The sequence below is a fragment of the Erythrolamprus reginae genome, chromosome 1, assembly GCF_031021105.1.
Source record: "Erythrolamprus reginae isolate rEryReg1 chromosome 1, rEryReg1.hap1, whole genome shotgun sequence".
In the NCBI taxonomy this organism is placed as follows: Eukaryota; Metazoa; Chordata; class Lepidosauria; order Squamata; family Dipsadidae; genus Erythrolamprus; species Erythrolamprus reginae.
The window spans coordinates 394,478,867-394,498,639 of record NC_091950.1 but is presented as its reverse complement, the minus strand read 5'-3'; the positions used below and the strand labels follow the sequence as shown (position 1 = coordinate 394,498,639).

Genomic DNA, 19,773 nt, shown 5'->3' with positions numbered 1-19,773 from the left:
CAAACCTTTTTTGCCTCATTCCTATGGAATACAGGATCATAATACTACCAGACATGAAGTTTCCTCCTTCGGTTTCAATATTGAGGTGAAAATTTAAGTAATCTTTAACTATTTGCTACTTTAAGTGCAACTGTTCATTAGATTTCTGAGGAATTCCTTAAGTGGTCACTCAGATAAAACTAGCATGTTTCAAGGTTTCAGGAATTTCATAGGAGCTTATTCTATAATAATGGCTTTAATAGCAAGTCTCGTGTGGGATTTGTTTTATAAACCAATCTACAAAGTAGTCCAGAATCTCTCATACATTCTAACTTGCCTGCATGTGCACCCCTTTTTCTCCAAACCATACACCCTTTCTTTGATTCTCTGAAACTGGCATTAGGCTTTCATCTGAAGATTTTCCAGTTTCCCCAAATCTTGAGAAGATTAACATATGTAGCTATCTTATCACAACTGAAACTCTGCCCTATTTAGATCAGTGCTTTCACCTCCACAAGTATTCCGCTCAAAATGGTTACTTAAAATCGTTTAATCAGAGGTAGGAAATCTACGATTCAAGAGATCTAATCCATAGGGCCAATTATGAGTGATGCCTGCAGTTGTAATTCAACATCTGGAGAGGCTTCCCAAGCCTCCTTTAATGTGAATTTGGCCTCGCAGTTGTTCTCTCAGTGCTTGTTCAGCAGTTTAGCCCCATCTGACAAGACTTCTTCCCACCAGCTAAGTAGATAACGCATGGAGGTCCATCCCTACGTATTAAAAAGGGAGGATCCATTAGACTCCTCTGACAGCTGCTATTTATTATCTTGAAGCACCAAAGGTCTTAATCAAGTGGAAGGCAGAACGGGGGCTAAAAGATGCCAAGTGTTTGGGTAACCGAAGTGAGCAGTGATGAATCTTGCTTAGGCGGTAGACAGACTTGGCTTTCAAGCTAGGAGAGCTTGGATCTTAAGTCCGCGGTTGCTTCTGTGTGTTAAGTTGCTTTACTCTGTCATCACTCCTGCCAAGCTGCAGCCATCACTTGTATAGGCGAGCGAATCTGCTGAAAAGCTGTGGCCTGATGCAGCACTGCAGAGGCTGTGCTCACCCGCAGCCTGTGGCTGAGTTTCAATCTCCACTTCCACTTCCACCATATTCAGGCCACCCCTGCAGGGGAGAAGAACAGCGCTACATGTAAACCGGGTGGAATATGGGTAGAGAGTTATAATTCACAATATTGCACTATAAGGCAAACTGGGAAGGAGAAGAGTGTGTGTTTCTTCCCGCTGTGCTACTGTATTGTTTCTTAACTGAAAACAGAACGAGGAGGTCTACCATGACTGACAAACTGGTGGTGGCAGTGACATGGAACCACTCCCAAACTAGACTTGCAACAACCCAATAAAGCAGTGCTTGTTCAATAGGTCTTTCCTTCCCTGCTGTTCCGTTCCATCCAGGGATTACTTATAGGGAGTAACTTTGCTTGGGGTGCTCTCCAACCCTTCCAAGTCCACCAGACTGACCTGTGAGAAGTTTCTTGACCTTCGCCCAGCATGCTGCCTGCCAAGGCTACAGTGCTGGCAGATTCGCTTTTCCGATCTTTTTGGCATGGCTCTTCATGTTGGCTGTTACGTGGACGGGGGATGGAAGCCGCAGCCCCCTTCTCAGGCACCATAGGCAGCACGGCCAGCAGTTCGTTCACTGGTATGAAGAAAGAAAGGGTCAACATGGCAGCGTCCCCTTTCTTGGCATCAAGAAGTATCTTCACATATCTAGGTAGCTTCTGCAAGGCTTCCTTAATGGAAATATTGATCTCACGAAACCTAGTAGAATAAAACTGTCTGCAAGTGTAGAGATTGAGCAACATTTTCAAATGGTACTAAAAAAAGGGGGGGGGGATTTATTGTCAAACAGATCTTTAAAAGCTCATAAATTCCAAATATTAAATGTCAGTTTTAGAAAGCTGCTCTCTTGTGGTATGTCCCATCTTGTTATTTACTCATGCTTTTTAGCAACTGGAGACAAATACGAGTATGAGATGCCCGTATCTGTAGCTTATTATGCAAAGGGAGAAATGAAAAAGTTAGGGAAATTCCTGAGACATTCCTTGATTATTTAAAATAATTAAAAAGAGAATCACTTCTGAGTTTTCGGGGGCAATTTGAAAAAAAAGGCATTTTAATAACACTTGCTGGGTAACCAAATGGATCAGAGCTGTCAAGACTGGAAAACAGGCCAGAGATGGAATTCAATGGGAATTATAACATGACATTTCTGAAAATAGTACTGAATACTACCAGCTATATAAAAAACATAGGTAAATAACATACAAGAATTAAGAGCTGGGTGGCTTTCATTCGTTGAGAACTAAATTTTATAGGAACAGATCATCTGAAGCCCAGATAGGAAGATGAAACATAACTCATCAAACTGACATGACCATGTTCTTCGTTCCATAAACAAAACCAAGCGAGATATTCCATTTACCGGAATTGCTGCAAAACTAGGATATGGTTCCAACGTAATACTATTGGAACCTGTATGTAATCGCAAGGTTCGGAAACAATCGACTGCTGTATCTGCCATTGCAGGCTCTCTTCAAAGCGAGACATCAACTTTCTAATGGCAAAATTAGTGTACGTTTATTTATTTATTTACTCGATTTTTATGCCACCCTTCTCCTTAGACTCAGGGCAGCTTACAACATGTTAGCAATAGCACTTTGTTTTTAACAGAGCCAGCATATTGCCCCCACAATCCAGGTCCTCATTTTACCCACCACGGAAGGATGGAAGGCTGAGTCAACCTTGAGCTGGTGACGAGATTTGAACCACTGACCTATAGATCTACAGTCAACTTCAGTGGCCTGCAGTACAGCATTCTACCTGCTGCGCTACCCCGGCTCATTATTTGGAAGTTATTTTATGGAAGGAGGCTTAAAGGGCAAAGCAAGAATATATTAAATGGGAGCCGCTTGTGACGCGCCCCTCCCCTGGACTAAAGTACTTTGCCTTTCTGGCTTTGGCACAAGTCAAAATAACTTTTTAAAATTAATATTTTTATTGATTTTTATGATATAAAATACACACGACGCAAAAAAGCACACAGTAAATTGTGCTCCTGCCACCCAACAACATACATTCAATCCCTCCACCAAATGAGGGTGTACTAATTTATAATTTTTTACAACCAAGAACATCAACGTGTTTGCAAAGCGTAGAGTGATTCCAATTTGTTCTTTATGGCTTGGTCTCGAGTTCTACTAGCCATAAAACCTGTGACCCTGTCCCATCTTCCCATCAGTATTTCCACTTTATTTTCATCGATTGTATTCATTTTAATTTCCATAATTTCAAACTGAATGTGTTCCACCACCTACCGATATCAATTTTGTAACGTCCACTTGGTTGCATCCTTCCAACCTAAAACTATTACTGCTTGGGTGCTTTCTATACCTGCTTCTTTAATTTCTTTAAACTCGCCCATATTCCTCCTCGTTATGAGTAATGCCATTTCCACAACTCACAATAACTCACGTACGTTTGGCGAGGTTCTCCAGTTCCACTGTGCTGAGCTCCCCAGCTTTCTTTCGGGAGTTTCCACACCCCCAGCGATTCCGGCACAGGGAGAGTACCACGACTCCATACACGTAGGTGAGCATCAGGGGCACGCCCACCCCTGCAGGCAAAGAGCCTGTTATAAGAACCACCCTCTGTTCAAGGGACCATTCATGCAGCCATGCAATTCACGAAGGGCAGAAGATTTTCCCTCTCGTTAGGAAAGCCAAAAAAAACCCCCCAAAACCCTTGTGGATCCACACACACCCCTCCCATCTCGGTGGTCCTCCTGGTGACTCTTACCAACAGTGACAGCTGTGATGACGGGGGGACACAAAGAGAGAGAGAAGGATGCTGCTGGCGACAGAAAGACACTGCTGGCAGCCTGACAGTTTGCTCTTGCGCCCATGGCTCAAAACCTGGAGGAAAAGGGAAGAAAGAATAAGAGATCCCCCAGGAAAAAAAACTAGTTTCCAATTTGGCCCTAGATGCATTTGCCATGAGCCTATAACAGTGATGGCGAACCTATGGCATAGGTGCCACAGGTGGCACGCGGAGCCATATCTGCTGGCATGCAAGCTAGTGTCCTAGCTCAGCTCCAACATGCATGTGTGTGCTGGTCAGCTGATTTTTGGCTCACACAGAGGCTCTGGGAGGGCGTTTTTTGGCTTCTAGAGAGCCTTGAGGTGGGGTGGAGGAAGGTGTTTTTTCACACACACACCAGCTCCAGGGAAGCCTTTGGAGCCTGGGAAGGGCAAAAACACAAGCCTACTGGGCCCACCAGAAGTTGGGAAACAGGCCATTTCTGGTCTCCAGGGGACGGGGGAAGCTGTTTTTTGACCTCTCCAGACATTGAATAATGGGTGTGGGGCACTCGCGCATGCGCGATAGCGTGGGGCCATGATCTTTTGGCACCCAAGGAAAAAGAGGTTCACCATCACTGGCCTACAAGGACATCCTGTGTACATTTTAAGGGGGCCTCTTTGATTAGGAAATGACACGGCCTCCATGCAAGCCTCCTTACTTTAAATTGTTTTAATCATTGGATTTGTACTGTTTTGTTGTTGTGAGCCGCTCCGAGTCTACGGAGAGGGGCAGCATACAAATCTAATGAATAATAAAAATAATTACCTTCTTCCCTGCATAAATGGGTATGCCCAGGGTGATGACCGGCACTGCAATGCCAGCAACAATTGAGATCACCATTGGGGCACCCAACACCATGCCCAGCTGCCATAGGAGTTTCCGGGTTCGAGACCAGGGCTTCTTCCCCCAAAAGGTACAGCCGGAAGGACTGAGGAGAAAGCAGGAATCGGTTAGGAAAATGGGGACGTGCAAAATTATAAACTTCAGATATTCTTTAACTTTTCCCCTTAGTTAACACAGGGCTTGCTACCATGCATTTGCAGCGTTAAAAATCAGGAAGTTGGATTGGGCAGTTTCAGAAAACCAAAGTCCCTTTCCCAGAATTAAAGTCTCACTCTGAAATCCATTATTGTTGCTCCCTAGCCTCTACTGGACTTGATGTAGCCCAATCTCTTTGCATTCAAAATGTACAAGATGTGGATCTTGCTCATTTAGAGAGACGTATAAAGCTATCATTTCAAAGGTTCAAGGCTTTCTGAAGTTCTTAGTTCATAAAATACTCCTAACCTGCTGCCAATAGTTTCTTTTTAATTTATTTGTTCTCAGAATTCTATTAAAGTTGTTATCCATTTGACTGTTTTTGATGTACTCAACTTGGTTGCAAATGTCTATGTCACTATGCGACTTTCTATGGTAGAATAGTGATAGGTAAGTTTAATGTATGGCATATTTATGAACATTATATTAATTTTATTAAAATTGTAAGATGGAAGATTAAAAATTAAGCTATTTAGAAGAAATAAAAGAGAACTAAGGCAAAAGTGCAGGAGATAATAGATATAAAGAAATTACTTCCAATTTTCTTTTACAGCAATTAGAGATAAATTAACCTCTTACTCTATGGATATAATATTTTTATTTTTAAAATGGTATGTCTGTATAAATAAGTGGTGTCCTGGATTCTGAGTCAATCATAAAACATTCTTTACCTTCAATGGCTCATCTTATCCAAGCCTATGTATCTTTACAATTTAATTTATTGAGGCTTACTCCCCCATAAGTAGATAAAAGATTGCAACCTCATCATCTAATCCAAAGGTCTTCAAATTTGGCAACTTTGGCAACTTATGAACTTCAACTCCCAGAATTCTCCAGCCAGCTATAGCCACAAGTCTTAAAGCCAACTATGTCCAGAAGTCTTAAAGTTGCCAAGTTTAATTAATCTTGATTAAACCACTAATCTAATCCATACTATTCAAAGCAGAGTTACAAGGATGGTGAGTGGCCTGGGAACCACGTCCTATGAGGAACGGTTAAAGGATCTAGGGATGTTTAGTCTGCAAAGGAGAAGACTGAGAGGATACTTGATAGCTGTCTACAAATATCTGAAGGGCTGACACAGAGCAAAGGGGTCAGCATTGTTCTCATTAGCACACGGAAGGACTAGAAACAATGGAATGAAATTGCAAGGGAGTAGATTTAGATGAGATATCAGAAAATACTTTCTGACGGTAAGGATGATAAACCAGTGGAGCAATTTGCCACAGGAGGTGGTGACCTCGCCTTCACTGGAGGTCTTCAAACAGAGACTGGACAGTCATCTTTCTGGGATGGTTTGATGAATCCTGCATTGAGCAGGGGGTTGGACCCGGTGACCCTGGAGGTCCCTTCCAACTCCATCATTCTATGATTCTATGAAAGTGCTTCTTTGAGCTCTCATAGTTCATTTCCATCTCCACCAAGCCTCTGATCTGCAGCACCATTCCCTGAAAATCCCGATGGATAGAATTGAAGCCTGGAGTGGCCAGGCCCCCTCCTTTTCCCTCTTGGCTTGCAGCACCTGAGGAAATGCACATCTGTTATTTCTTGCATGCAGAGCCAGCAGAACAGGCAGCCACAGACAGTGCAGTTCATTCGGTTACAGCTCCCATCGTTGATCTTCATGATGAAGGCACCGCAGCGGGGACAGACCTTGATGGTGTCGGGCTCTGCGGGAAGCAGAAAGAAGAAGACGGGGCTTAAATGAATGCAGTTGGTTAGGCCCCAACGGACGTACAGTGGTACCTCTACTTAAGAACACGTCTACTTAAGGAGGATTTACTTTTTTGGTTTGTCTAGGGCAGTGTTTCCCAACCTTGGCAACTTGAAGATATCTGGACTTCAACTCCCAGAATTCCCCAGCCAGCAATTGCTGGCTGGGGAATTCTGGGAGTTGAAGTCCAGATCTCTTCAAGTTGCCAAGGTTGGGAAACACTGGTCGAGGGGAGCATGAAACTCAAATTCCAGAATGACCTGAATGAATATTTTTTATTAAGCTGGTTTGATTCAATCCATCATGGAAGTGAATCCAGCTGCTTGATTTGGAAGAAATGGCACGTGTAGCTAGCTTCATACAAACCAGAAGTTAACTAAAAAAACTCTGATACATTGAAAGTGTACAGTATTTGTGTTTGAGAAATGCCTTGAATGTTCTGTTACTTACCGGGGGGGGGGGGGGGGGGGTTCAGTTACTGAGCATAGCCCAGCTTTCTCCTTGTTGCACTTTCCTGTAGGACGGTGAACACTCAAATAAATCTCTTGATTGTTTATGTATCTTAGGAGATCATTTCTATAAATCAGTGTTTCCCAACCTTGGCAACTTGAAGCTATTTGGACTTCAACTCCCAGAATTCCCCAGCCAGCGAATGCTGGCTGGGGAATTCTGGGAGTTGAAGTCCAGATAGCTTCAAGTCGCCAAGGCTGGGAAACACTGCTATAAACGTAACAAGAATTTGCCCCCAGAAGAACAGATGATCTCAGCGCTGCCAGATATCAAGGTGCTGATAACTTGTACCAAGTCAAGACCTGGAAAGGACTATTTATTATTTAGATTTGTATGCAGTGGTGCCTCTACCTACAAACGCCTCTACTTATGAACTTTTCTAGATAAGAACCGGGTGTTCAAGATTTTTTTGCCTCTTCTCAAGAACCATTTTCTACTTAAGAACCCGAGCCTGGAAAAAATTCCCAGGAAATTTGAGAGCGGCACGAAGGCTCGGCCAGTTTCCTGCCATTCCCCCTGGATTTCTTTCTCTGGCACAGTGTATGGGAGGCGTGTACCCCTCCTCGCTGCCTAAGAGTCCCTCTTTTTTTTTTACGCCTTAAAGCTTTGGATTTTTTTTATTCCCCCACTTCACCTTCTTCCTTCTGCAGTGACTGTCCTCCTCCTCTTCTTCCTCTTCCTCCTCCCACCCAAATTCCGAGCTGTTATTTCTTTCCTAATGGGTTTACAGTGTTCCCTCGATTTTCGCGGGTTCAAACTTGCGGAAAGTCTATACCATGGTTTTTCAACAATATTAATTTAAAAATACTTTGCAGTTTTTTCCCCTATACCACAGTTTTTCCCGCCCGATGATGTCATATGCCATCGCCAAATTTTCATCCGCCTTTAATAAATATTTTTTTTAATAAACTTTAATAAATAAACATGGTGAGTAATAATCTAAATGGTTGTTAAGGGAATGAGAAATTGTAATTTAGGGGTTTAAAGTGTTAAGGGAAGGCTTGTGATACTGTTCATAGCCAAAAATAGTGTATTTACTTCCGCATCTCTACTTCGCAGAAATTCGACTTTCGCGGATGGGTTCGGAACGCATCTCCCGCGAAAATTGAGGGAACACTGTATGCATTATTTGCTTTTACATTGATTCCTATGGGAAAAATTGCTTCTTCTTACAAACTTTTCTACTTAAGAACCTGGTCATGGAACGAATTAAGTTCTTAAGTGGAGGTACCACTGTACTTAGGGGCTGAGACAGGAGGGTCCTGAGAAGAATCCCAGTGGTGAGAGGAGGCCCAGAGGTACCATTCCCTCAACTCACTGTGAGCTGCCTCCTCTTTCCAGATCAATTGCGTGGAGAGCTCCACAGCTCCCAAGGGGCTCTGCTGCTTCCACTCCCGCCAGGCCTGCTCACAGGAGGAATTGGGGTGCCAGGGCTGCCGGCAATGGTAGCAAAATTCTGTCTTGCATTCCTGACGACCACAAACGAGCCGGGGGCATTCTGCACAGCCATATGCGATTACAGCATAACTGGAAGAAATTTAAAGGAGAAAAAAAAGCAGGAACATCAACTCAAGAACTCAATCGCGGTCACAGAATTCCTTCTTCTAATTCAAGCTTTGTTTTTATTTCTATTTACATCTGATTTTACATTCAGTAGCTGTAGGCAACATACCGCATGTTCCTCCTTCAATTTTCCCCATAACCACCATCTTTGTGAGCTAGGTTGGGCTGAAAAAGGAAACTGGTCCAAATTTCCAAGGCTAAAGTTGAACTAGAATCAGGGTTTCCTTTAGTGCCAGTTCAATACCTTAACCATTACACCATACTGATTCTTTAAGCTTTTGACATTTGACCTTTTGTTATTGATATTATTTTATTATTTATTTTATTTTATTTTTTTCCAAGCAATTCTTGCGAGTTTAAGGATTAAAACTAAAACAGTACAAATCTAAACAAATAGAAAATGGCAGCTGAAAATAAAAATCTCAAGAGTAATAGCGAACCTGCTGAGTTTTGCTAACTTCCTGACCTCTAGTGCCAGGGCAAAGAGCCAGGTTTTAAATACTTTCCAAAAGGCTAGCAGGTGGGGGCCAATTAGATCTTTTGGTAAAGGTGTCCCATGGTTGAAGAGGGGTTATTTCCTGGGTCTCACAAGGTGGCGTTTTAAAATTCAGAAGTCCTGTAACATGTTCCTCCTGCCAGATTTTAAGCTAGTCCTGACAATAATAATTGGGACCAGAATTTCTGTTGCTAATTGAGAGACATAAAACATGTCATGTGACTACACCACTTAGGAACAGTTCGGGCAATCCTTGTTGCCTTTGGTAAGCAATGACCCTGAAGGATATTAAGGGAGGACCTCACATACCTGACTTTGCTAGTGGGAAATTGGCAGGGAATGTCTCGAATCATAAAGTTATTGTGGGACGTTACGACCGTTAATTACGGATTGGTCACCAAATGCTTGAATTTTGTGATTGCACTGCTATCCCTCTACTGCTGTATCAGCCCTCCCAGGTACCAGATGAGCTAATTCTATTTTATTATACAGTATATTGCTACATTAACAGAATCTTTTAAGTGTAAAGGTACAAATATCCCAGCATCATTTTTAGCCATTGGATCAACTAGGATATGTCCTTCCTAAATGTCATCCTTCCTTCCTCTCACTGTTAAAACCACTCTGTCTTGTCTGTTTCCTAGGCACTCCTGCCACATACGGTACCATTGCAAGCTAAGTATGAGTACCAGATTGGTGATGAGAACCAGTTGGTCAGCACCATTGTAAGTTCAAACAGATGCTGAGTGACTGGTAGATATGCAAGGATCACCTATAGAGTAGTAACAAAAACTGGGAAAAATGGTCCTTCAATTATCTTGGCCACTACTACAAAATGCTTTGTAAGTAGAACCAGCATTTTGAATTGCGCCTTGAAGTTTATTAGGAGCTAGCGCAATTCACTTTCCCATTCAATCCACTTCCTAAACTTCTTTTAGAATTAAAGTGTTTTATAACGGCAACCACAGTCCTAAGACCATGTCTGTATAACATTTCTATTCTCCATAGCACCACATCTATCAGTTGAGAGACAGATGAATGTTACATTGCTGGGAATCCCCAGACAGAAATTATCTGCAATGTGAGCATGTTCTGTAAATATTTTCTGTGACTTCGATGGGATTTCCCTTTGTAGTGGTTCACTCAGCTTCAGCATTCCCAATTTTTGATCAAGCTTTTGTATCCTATCACCTTAAGGGAAGGGGCTGACAAAGCAGATCCATCAAGACAGCCTTACGACTTGTTCTCCCCAATACCTAAATAAGCAAAGTTGCAAAGATATTTTTTTAATCTTTAAAACACTGCAGAGGGGCAACAGAACAGTTCCGTTAAATGCCTAACCAGCTACCTGCATCAAATCAAATGCCATCAGTGCCTAACAGTGCAGTATGTTCACTTGCAACTGTGTCTTTATAAAGAATGAACACAACCTGGTAAGATGTGAAGGAGAACAGTGAAGCCAGGAGAATGGCAGGAAGAACAAAAAATATTATTATTATTATTATTATTATTATTATTTTATTATTATTATTTTATTTATTATTTTATTTTTATTTTTATTATTATTATTATTATTATTATTATTATTATTATTATTATTATTATTTAGATTTGTATGCCGCCCCTCTCCATAGACTCTCATGGGTACTGTCATTTATTTGTATTCCTCAAATTCAAGTTCCCATTAAAGTGTTCACTTAAATCTACCGTGTGAATGAAATCACTTTATTTAAAACTGGACCCCCAAACCAATTTATTAAAATGTCTTCCAAGGCAAGAAGTCAAGTCACCGCGCTCTACCGCCAATGTTTTGAGACCGTCTGCAGGTCAAGTGATGCCCTCTCTCAATGAGCTCTAGATCTCTGCATCAGTCCCACCACCATCCAGGATGACAAACAGATCCAGATCTGTCTGCAGCTGGAAATGGAGAGTTGGTGCAGAAACTGAACAAATTAACTAATTGAGAAAAGGGATGCTGTGGAGATCAATGATGGTTGCAAAAACTCAACCATGAGGCTGTATATTAACTCCACTGTGTCTTTTCTCCAGCAAACCATTTACTCTTTCCTGCAGGCTCAATTTCAGTTGAATGCAAAACCTCTTTTCCCTCTCTGGCTGTATGTACTCAACGTATTTTAAAAGCACCATGGGTGGATTTACCAGGGAGTTGCCGGTATAAAGTTGACAATAGCCAGAAGCAAATACCGTTAAGCCAACACACCAGGAACCTGGGCCTTCACACAACCCAGTAACTTTGATCAATTTAAAAGGTGGTTAAGTAGTTTGGGTTTTATGTTGGTTTTTGGCAACTTAGCCTGATGTAACGATGCCAGTTCATGCTTTATACCCCAGGATGATCGGGCATGCTTTTTGAACGCAGCCTCTGAAAAGTACTTAAAAAGAGAGCATCACAGTCCCTTAACCCAGTTCGGTATAAAGCATTTCTCTAGTTACAGGCAGTGATGGGCTGCCAAACTTTTTACTGCCACATGCAGGCATGGCTTATTTTGTGGATGTGGCTTGATGGTCATGTGACCGGGTAGGAGTGGCTTGACAATCAAGTGACCAGATGGGAGTGGCTTGACAATCATGTGACCAAGAGGTGGATTAAAGGTCATGTGACTGTTTGGGAGCGGGCCTACCAGCGAGTGGGCTGCTTCCCGGATGGGGTGGGGGGGCGGATGAAGTGGGGTAGCACCCAATTGTACTAAAAGAGGTTGAAAGAAAATGCACAAGCCACGCCCACAGTGTAGTAGTAAAACGTTTGGTAGCCCTTCACTGGCTACCAACTAAGATAAGTTTTCAAATAGATGCTTGGACTCTTTTTCAGTTGATTAAGTCACATTATTCAAAGAGCCACAAAAAGGACAAATGATAGGCGGCATTATTCGTTGAGCACAGTAACATTTTAAGGGTTTTGCACTGAACCCACAAGGTCCAGCATGATAACGGATTAGGCAAGTAGCTCAATTTTAATTGCTATAAAAGTTGCGTTCTAGATAATGATTAAAATTGATAACATACTATTTAATTATTTCAAAAGTAATTAAGGATCCTACTAAAGTAGTAGAGAAGGAAGAGTCTTCGGAAAGGGGCGGCATACAAATCTAATAAATAATAATAATAATAATAATAATAATAATAATAATAATAATAATAATAATAGGACAATAAAAATATTAAGTATCCAATAATGCATAAACTTATTACAGTACCTCCACTGTGCCCACAACCCCGCCATGCGGTCAACAGCCCATTACTGGTTACAAGGGGTCCTTCAACTTGGCAACATTTAAGACTTGTGGACTTCAACTCCCAGAATTCTCCAGCCATCTCTGCTGGCTGGAGAATTCTGGGAGTTGAAGTCCACAAGTCTTAAAAGTTGCCAAGTTGGAAGACCTCTGTTAGCAGATCAGATTTGTGCCCCTGCTCAATGTTTCCCCTCCTGCCCAGCCTGTACACCCCACCTGCAATCCGGGGCCGGGCACCAGCGAGTGCTCGGGTCGGCAACCAAGAGGCGCCTGAGTAGATACTCTTCGTATTTGTCGCGCAGGCCAGGCTCGGGCAGCAGCTGGTGGATCTCGGCCGGTTGCAAGAGAGCCGGGCAGTGCGGGCAGGCCAGCTGGACGCGGCTCTCGCTGATCTCGATGCGCAAATACTGCTGCAGGCAAGCAAGGCAGGAGAGGTGGGCGCAGGAGGAAAGCGCCGGGAAGGCCGCCGCGGGCTGGGTCAGGAGGCAGAGCGGGCACTCCACCAGGGCCTCCCGGTCCTCCTCCTCCTCTGGAAGTCTCAAGGCCACTCGGGTCTCCTCGGCTCGGTCCAACGGGGGCCCCTCCGGTTCAGACATCCTCCGGGGTTTCCGTCCACCGAAGAGGCGCAGGAGGCCGAGAGAGGCAGGGCCCACCCTGGGTCGCTTCATCTGGGCCCGGGGACGCTCCGAGACGAGCGCGGGCCGAGAGGCGCTCAGCCCATCGCGCGGCTCAACCCGCAGCAAGGCCGGAGGAGAAGGCCTCCTCCTCCATCCCCGGGTGCACAGAGTCTCCGATCCGGCCGCGGACGCTTCTTAGCTGCGCTCAGCCATCGGGCTGCCCGCTTCGTGATCCACGACGCCGCCAAATCCCCAAAAGGGAGCGCCGCTTTGGCAGCCGCGCGGGAACGAAGTGGGGGGCTTGGAGGCCTCGGCAGGGCTATTCCGGAGCCGAATATCCCCGAGGATAACTAAGCTAAGCCACTCGGCTAGTTTGTCCTTGGAACGGCCCGGCGGAAAGGCGGGGTCTGCGGCCTGATTCGCTCGCGCCCCCGCGGGTGTCGCCACCTCTGGACTCTCGCTTTGGCGCAACTCGCCCCCCCCTCCGCTCGGCAGCCTGGGAAGTGTAGTCCTCCTAGGATGAGGGAGCGAAACAAAGGGAGAGTCTTCCGATTCCCGCTCGTTTTTGAAACTTATTTTTTTCTCTTTGGGCCCTTTTGGGCGAAAAATGAATCGTCAGACGGGGAAGAAAGCAGAACCAGCACAGATAGATAGAAGACAGACAGACAAACAAATTATACATATACAGTACTGTATACACATGCACGTACACATTTATCTATCTATCTATCTATCTATCTATCTATCTATCTATTGTTGTAATCATAGGTTTTTAGACATCTATCTATCTATCTATCTATCCATCCACCCATCCTTTCATCTATCTATCTTCCAGCAGACGGAGTTGGTAAATCTACAGTAATTGAATTTAAACATGCCTTAGATAAACATATATCCATCCTAAATAGAGGAAATAGTATAAGGGCAGACTAGATGGACCATGAGGTGTTTTTCTGCTGTCAATCTTCTATGTTTTTATTATCTATCCACTTTGTATGCTGCCCAAGTCCCTAAGGACTCTGGACGGCTCACAGCCAAAAAATTTTTTTTATTATTTTATTTTATTTATCTTGTCAAGTATGCATTGGTACTATACAAAAATATACTGCTCAAAAAAATAAAGGGAAGACTCAAAGAACACATCCTAGATCTGAATGAATGAAATATTCTCATTGAATACTTTGTTCTGTGCAAAGTTGAATGTGCACAACAGTCTACAGAGAGGGGCGGCATACAAATCTAATAAATAAATAAATAAATAAATGTGAAATTGATTGTCAATCAGTGTTGCTTCCCAAGTGGACAGTTTGATTTCACAGAAATTTGATTTATGGTACTTGGAGTTATATTTTATTTTTTTGAGCAGTGCATAACAATGTTTATATACATGATACTAATAAGAGAGAAACATTAGGACAGGGGACGATAGGCACAGTGGTGCACGCCCCGTGGATATATAAAACATACAAATAAAGATAAAAATCTCTAAAAGCAATTTAAAACAATTTAAAACCAACAGTTAAAAACCATGTGTTCCATTTATGGCCTGATCACAATGGTACACCAAATCAACAGCCCCAGGCTTGCCAGAAAAGCCAGGTTTTTATGGCTTTCCAGAAGGCCATTAGCGTGGGGGTAATCCGGATTTTAGGAGGTAGCTGGTTCCAGAGAGTCAGAGCCACCACAGAGAAGGCTCTTCCTAGTGGACCTGCCAGCTGACACTGTTTAGCTGACGGTACCAGAGAAGACCAACTCTGTGGGCCCTTATCGGTCGCTGGGAGTTATGTGGTAGAAGGTGGTGTCAAAGATAGTCTGGCCCAAAGGCATGTAGGGCTTTAAAGGTAATGACCAACATCAAAGTTGCACAGAGACTCAAGATTCAGAAGGCCCTTGGTGGACTTGAACTGTGGGCCCTATTCCAATTAAATGCAACCCCTGGGGTGAGAAAAGTAACGTGCTACACCCACTGTTCCCTCTAAGACAGAGGTTCTCAACCTGGGGGTCGGGACCTCTTTAGGGGTCAAATGACCATTTCTCAGGGGCCGCCTAAGACCATGAGAAAAGACAAATTTCCCATGGTGTTAGGAACTAAAACTTCTATTCTGGCACCTTGGAACATATTTTTATAATCCGACCAATCAGGCGTTTACAATACGGATGTCTCTCTGACCTTCCTGCCAGTCAGCTTAAAGCTCTGTTGAGAAAATTGGCACCAGACTTATGGTTGGGGGTCACCACAACATGAGCAACTGTATTAACGCGGCATTAGAAAGTTTGAGAACTACTGCTTTAAGCTGTGCGGCCACGCAGCATTTTCCAATTGCCACACAGTCATGATGAGGAACATGCCTCCCTGCCTCCCTGCCCAGCAAGGAAGGCCAGGAACAGGAGGGGCGCCAAGGACTGCTGCTGCCCCACAAGCGCCCCCAGAGAGAGGACAGAAAGATGCCGGTGCTCCCAGCCCCAGAGTGCTCGAATTTCGGATTAGGGAGAGGACAGAAGGAGCAAAAGGCCCAATCGGAATTCTCCTTTCTTCTACGTCAGCAGTCTCCGGGCAGAGTCTCCCTTGATTAACCGGATGGAGGAGAGTTCATCGCAAAGAGGGGGGAGGGGAAATACAGTATACGGGGGTGTTTCATTCCAGCTCCGGAGGGGAATGTGGACTTCCTTTTGTCTTTTTATTTCCTTCATTCAGTACATACAGCTGCTTTTCTCAAATGATTCATATCTGGTGCCCGTGGAAAGAGACTGAAGAGAAAGGGGAAAGAAAAACCGGTTCCACAATGGTGGAAAAGCTTGAGATCTCTGGATAGTCCAGAAATTTTACCTCACAACGAGGCTCCTTCAATGGGAAAATGGGGTCTCATCTCTGGCTGGAGAAACAGCAGAATTGCAAAACTAAGAAAGGGAGATTGTGGGAAAGGAAGATAAACCTGAACTATGAGGAGAAAAAAATAATAATTTAGGGACCAAGGGGGAAATTTGCCTCACAAGGCACCACTGGGAAGCTGAAGCAAAGCTGGCTAGAGAATTATGTGAGTTGAAGTCCACAAGTCTTAAAGTTGCCAAGTTTGGGGACCCTCTGCTTTACCGCAAAAGTTTATTCTTGAACTTCAACATGAATTTGATCAAGCGAACATATCTCATTTTTTAAAAGAGTAGTATGCAAGTTACACCAAGCACCTAGTGCATGAATAAGCAAAACCATGGAAAGAATACTTGAAACCTTAACCCAGATCTCTTCAAACATGGCAACTTTAAAACTCATGGACTTCAACTCCCAGAATTCTCCAGCCAGCAAAGCTGTTTGAAGAATTCTGGGAGCTGAAGTCCACAAGTCTTAAAAGTTGCCAAGTTTGGGGACCTCTGACTTAAGCAAAGCATACATTTTTATCATGTTTGCATTCTTATGATTGAACAGTAAGAAGTGGAATACTGTACTAACCCCTAGTGACTTGATAGTTCTTAAGGTGTGGTTAATATTAAACGTATGTAGAAATAAACTTTTGCATCTCCTTCTACAGTAAAAATTCTTAATTTGTGGTGGACATAATTTTACAACATTTTATACAGTCTATTTAATGGGCCCTAGGGAAAGGAAAGTATAACATTCTTCATTTTTCTCTGTGATCTTTGGAATGTTCCCATGCAGAATGTACAAGCCTATTAATTCTCTATGAAACTGATAATTCATTAACATACATCAGCTGAAATCACATTCCCTCTCTGTGCTAGCTCCTAATGGGTACCTCCATCATTTGTCAGATCCTAAAACAGTTGTACGGAGATCATTACATTTACATGAATTGTGAAACTAATATTCTGAATTTTTCCCACATACTTCAAATGAAGTTATTGTACCGATTGACTATAATAGTATTTGTTCAATCCAGAAGCAGGCCATTCCTGGACATTATTATAGGTGATACTGATATATAATACTTTTAATTAAGCAGGTACACTGAATAAATATATCTTTGTGTTTCAAATAACACTGATTTCATTGTTGCCTTGGGTGAAAAAAAGCAGGTGCTCAGGTATGAAAATGTGCCACACAGACACTATACTTTTCTGCACATACTCAAAAAAAATTAGAGGGAACATTGCCTACACCTTGACAAGAAAAACCAATCGCACAGGTATTGAATAAGTGGTATCTGGCTCAACAGGAGCATTTGCGAGAGGGATCAGAGATTTTTCAGTTATGAAATAAAAAATATTGTGCTACTTTTTACACACTGAGAGCATATCCGCCAAAGACAAATTCCTTGTGTGTCCAATCACGCTTGGCCAATAAATAATTCTATTCTATTCTGCATGATTATAGCTAATATAATCTCCCATAACATGTTGAAATTATTGTTTCTCAATCTTGGCAATTTTAACATATGTGGACTTCAGCTCTGGCTGTTGAGGTCCTCATATCTTAAAAGTTGCCAGGGTGAGTTGAGAAAGGCTGTGCTAAAATCTCAGACAGGATGAACAAACCATTGTTGTCTTCATAAATCATCCATTGTTCAAACAAACCAAACAGATTGTGGTTTAAAAGAATAACAAAATTCCCACTGTGTGCTAAAATTATAGTTAAGTTCTTACTACTTGCTAAACATATTGTTTTCTATGGGCAAGAAATATTGCTTTGGAGGTGTTGTGGTTGGCTCTGGCCCAGCTCCTGCCCCAGGGAATGTGGAGGTGGATGCAGGGGAAACTTCAACATGTCAAAAGGCCTGTGTTATTGCCTACAGAGGCAGTTCAGAGTTTAGTTTCCTCGGACGAAGAAGAAGGTGGGAGTGACTTGGAACAGGGGGGCTTGGCACACAGCCCAGGCAGTCAATCTCCATTATCTTCCATTGATTCGGATGAAGACGTCTTGGACCCATGCAAGCGCAGATTTATGCGTAGAAGAGACCAAGTAAGGACATATTACTGGAGATAAGAGAGGCCACCTGTGTTTGGGTGGGCTCCAGTAATTAGGGCTGCTGCTATAAATAGCAGCGTGTGGGTTTGGCCGTTGTGGAAGAGTATCTGATCACAGTTCTTCAGAAATCGTGCCTTGACTTTGTTTGTTGATTTTTCACGTCTTTGAAACCAACGCAGAGCAAAGTGTGGGGGTATTTTACTTCGTGGAAGAAGAAGGGGTGTGAAGTTTCTTCACAGCTGCTAGCTAAGTACTTAAAGACTGATTAAGGGAAATTGTACAGACCACCCGGTTGTTTTGGGATGAGTGCTCTTTGCAATACAAAAAGAGTGCTCAGTTTATTTTGAATTTTGTGATAAAGAACTTTGTTTTGAATTTTCAAACGTGTGTGTGTCTGAAATTTGTATCCTTGAATTTTCGGGAGGCTCCTACCAGAGAGCCTGGCAGAACAGGAGGATATACAGCAGGCAACATGCTATATATCCTCCTTCAGAAGTTTTAATCTTTAAGACCTATGAGTTCTCTTAGTGTGGTACATGGCATATGTCTATATATATGTAGTCTAGCATAGTACTATAATAATAATAATAATAATAATAATAATTATTATTATTATTATTATTATTTATTAGATTTGTATGCCGCCCCTTTCCAAGGACTCGAGGCGGCTCACAACAACAATAACAATACAGTAGAAATCTAATTTTTAGAAAAGACTAAGTTAAAAAACCCACTATCATTAAAAACAATCAATGCTACACAATCACACCACACTCAGGTCCTGTTAGTCAGAAGGGTGGGCATTAATCCCCCCATGCCTGGTGATATAAATGGGTCTTCAACATCTTGCGGAAGGCGAGGAGGGTGGGGGCAATTCGAATCTCCAGGAGGAGTTAATTCTAGAGGGCTGGGGCTGCCAAAGAGAAGGCTCTTCCCTAGGTCTCGCCAGATGACATTGTTTAATCAATGGGACCGGGAGAAGGCCAACTCTGTGGGGCGTAATCGGCCGCTGGGATTCATGCAGCAGAAGGTAGACCCATAGGTATTCTGGTCCGATGCCATATAGGGCTTTATAGGTCATTACTAACACTTTGAATTGTGTCCGGAAACTAATTGGCAACCAGTGCAGGCCGCGGAGTGTTGACGAAACGTGGGCATATCTAGGAAGGCCCATGATTGCTCGCGTGGCCCCATTTTGCACGATCTGAAGTTTCCGAAGACTCTTCAGAGGTAGCCCCATGTAGAGAGCGTTGCAGTAGTCGAACCTCAAAGTGATGAGGGCATGAGCAACTGGCGCACTAGGCAAACCTGGGCAAATGCCCTCCTCGCCACAGCCAAGAGATGATGTTCTAATGTTAGCTGTGGATCGAGGAGGACGCCCATGTTGTGGACCCTCTCTGAGGGGGTCAATAATTCCCCCCCCCCAGGGTAATGGACAGACAGATGAAACTGTCCTTGGGAGGAAAAACCCACAGCCACTCCGTCTTGTCAGGTACTTATCAGGCATTAAGTTGCCTCTCCCTTGAATAGACCAAATATTGGATTCGAATTTTCAGTAACTATCTTCAGAATGCAAATATATTGACTGCATTGTCATCATCATTATGATTACAGAACCCATACATTGTTAATAATAGAATTTAACTAGCTAACCAGGGGTGGGCTGCTGCCCAGATTGGGGAGAACGCAGTGGGGTAGTGAAAATGGAGCTCCACCCTAGAGCACCCAATTTGCACTTAAAGATGTTGAAAGAAAATGCAGGGC

At 43.2% G+C, this 19,773-nt stretch overlaps 1 protein-coding gene across 1 annotated transcript; it reads right to left on the bottom strand.

The window, feature by feature from the left end:
- Nucleotides 1–780: 780 nt before the first annotated feature.
- On the bottom strand, nt 781–13,279 carry LOC139157822 (E3 ubiquitin-protein ligase RNF19A-like). Its single transcript, XM_070734994.1, is given in 9 exon segments — nt 781–1,146; nt 1,503–1,680; nt 3,520–3,657; nt 3,840–3,864; nt 3,866–3,955; nt 4,668–4,830; nt 6,463–6,610; nt 8,483–8,691; nt 12,691–13,279. Coding segments are annotated over 9 exon segments (1,566 nt in total). The 5' UTR covers nt 13,143–13,279; the 3' UTR covers nt 781–983.
- Between the last annotated feature and the right edge of the window lie 6,494 nt (nt 13,280–19,773).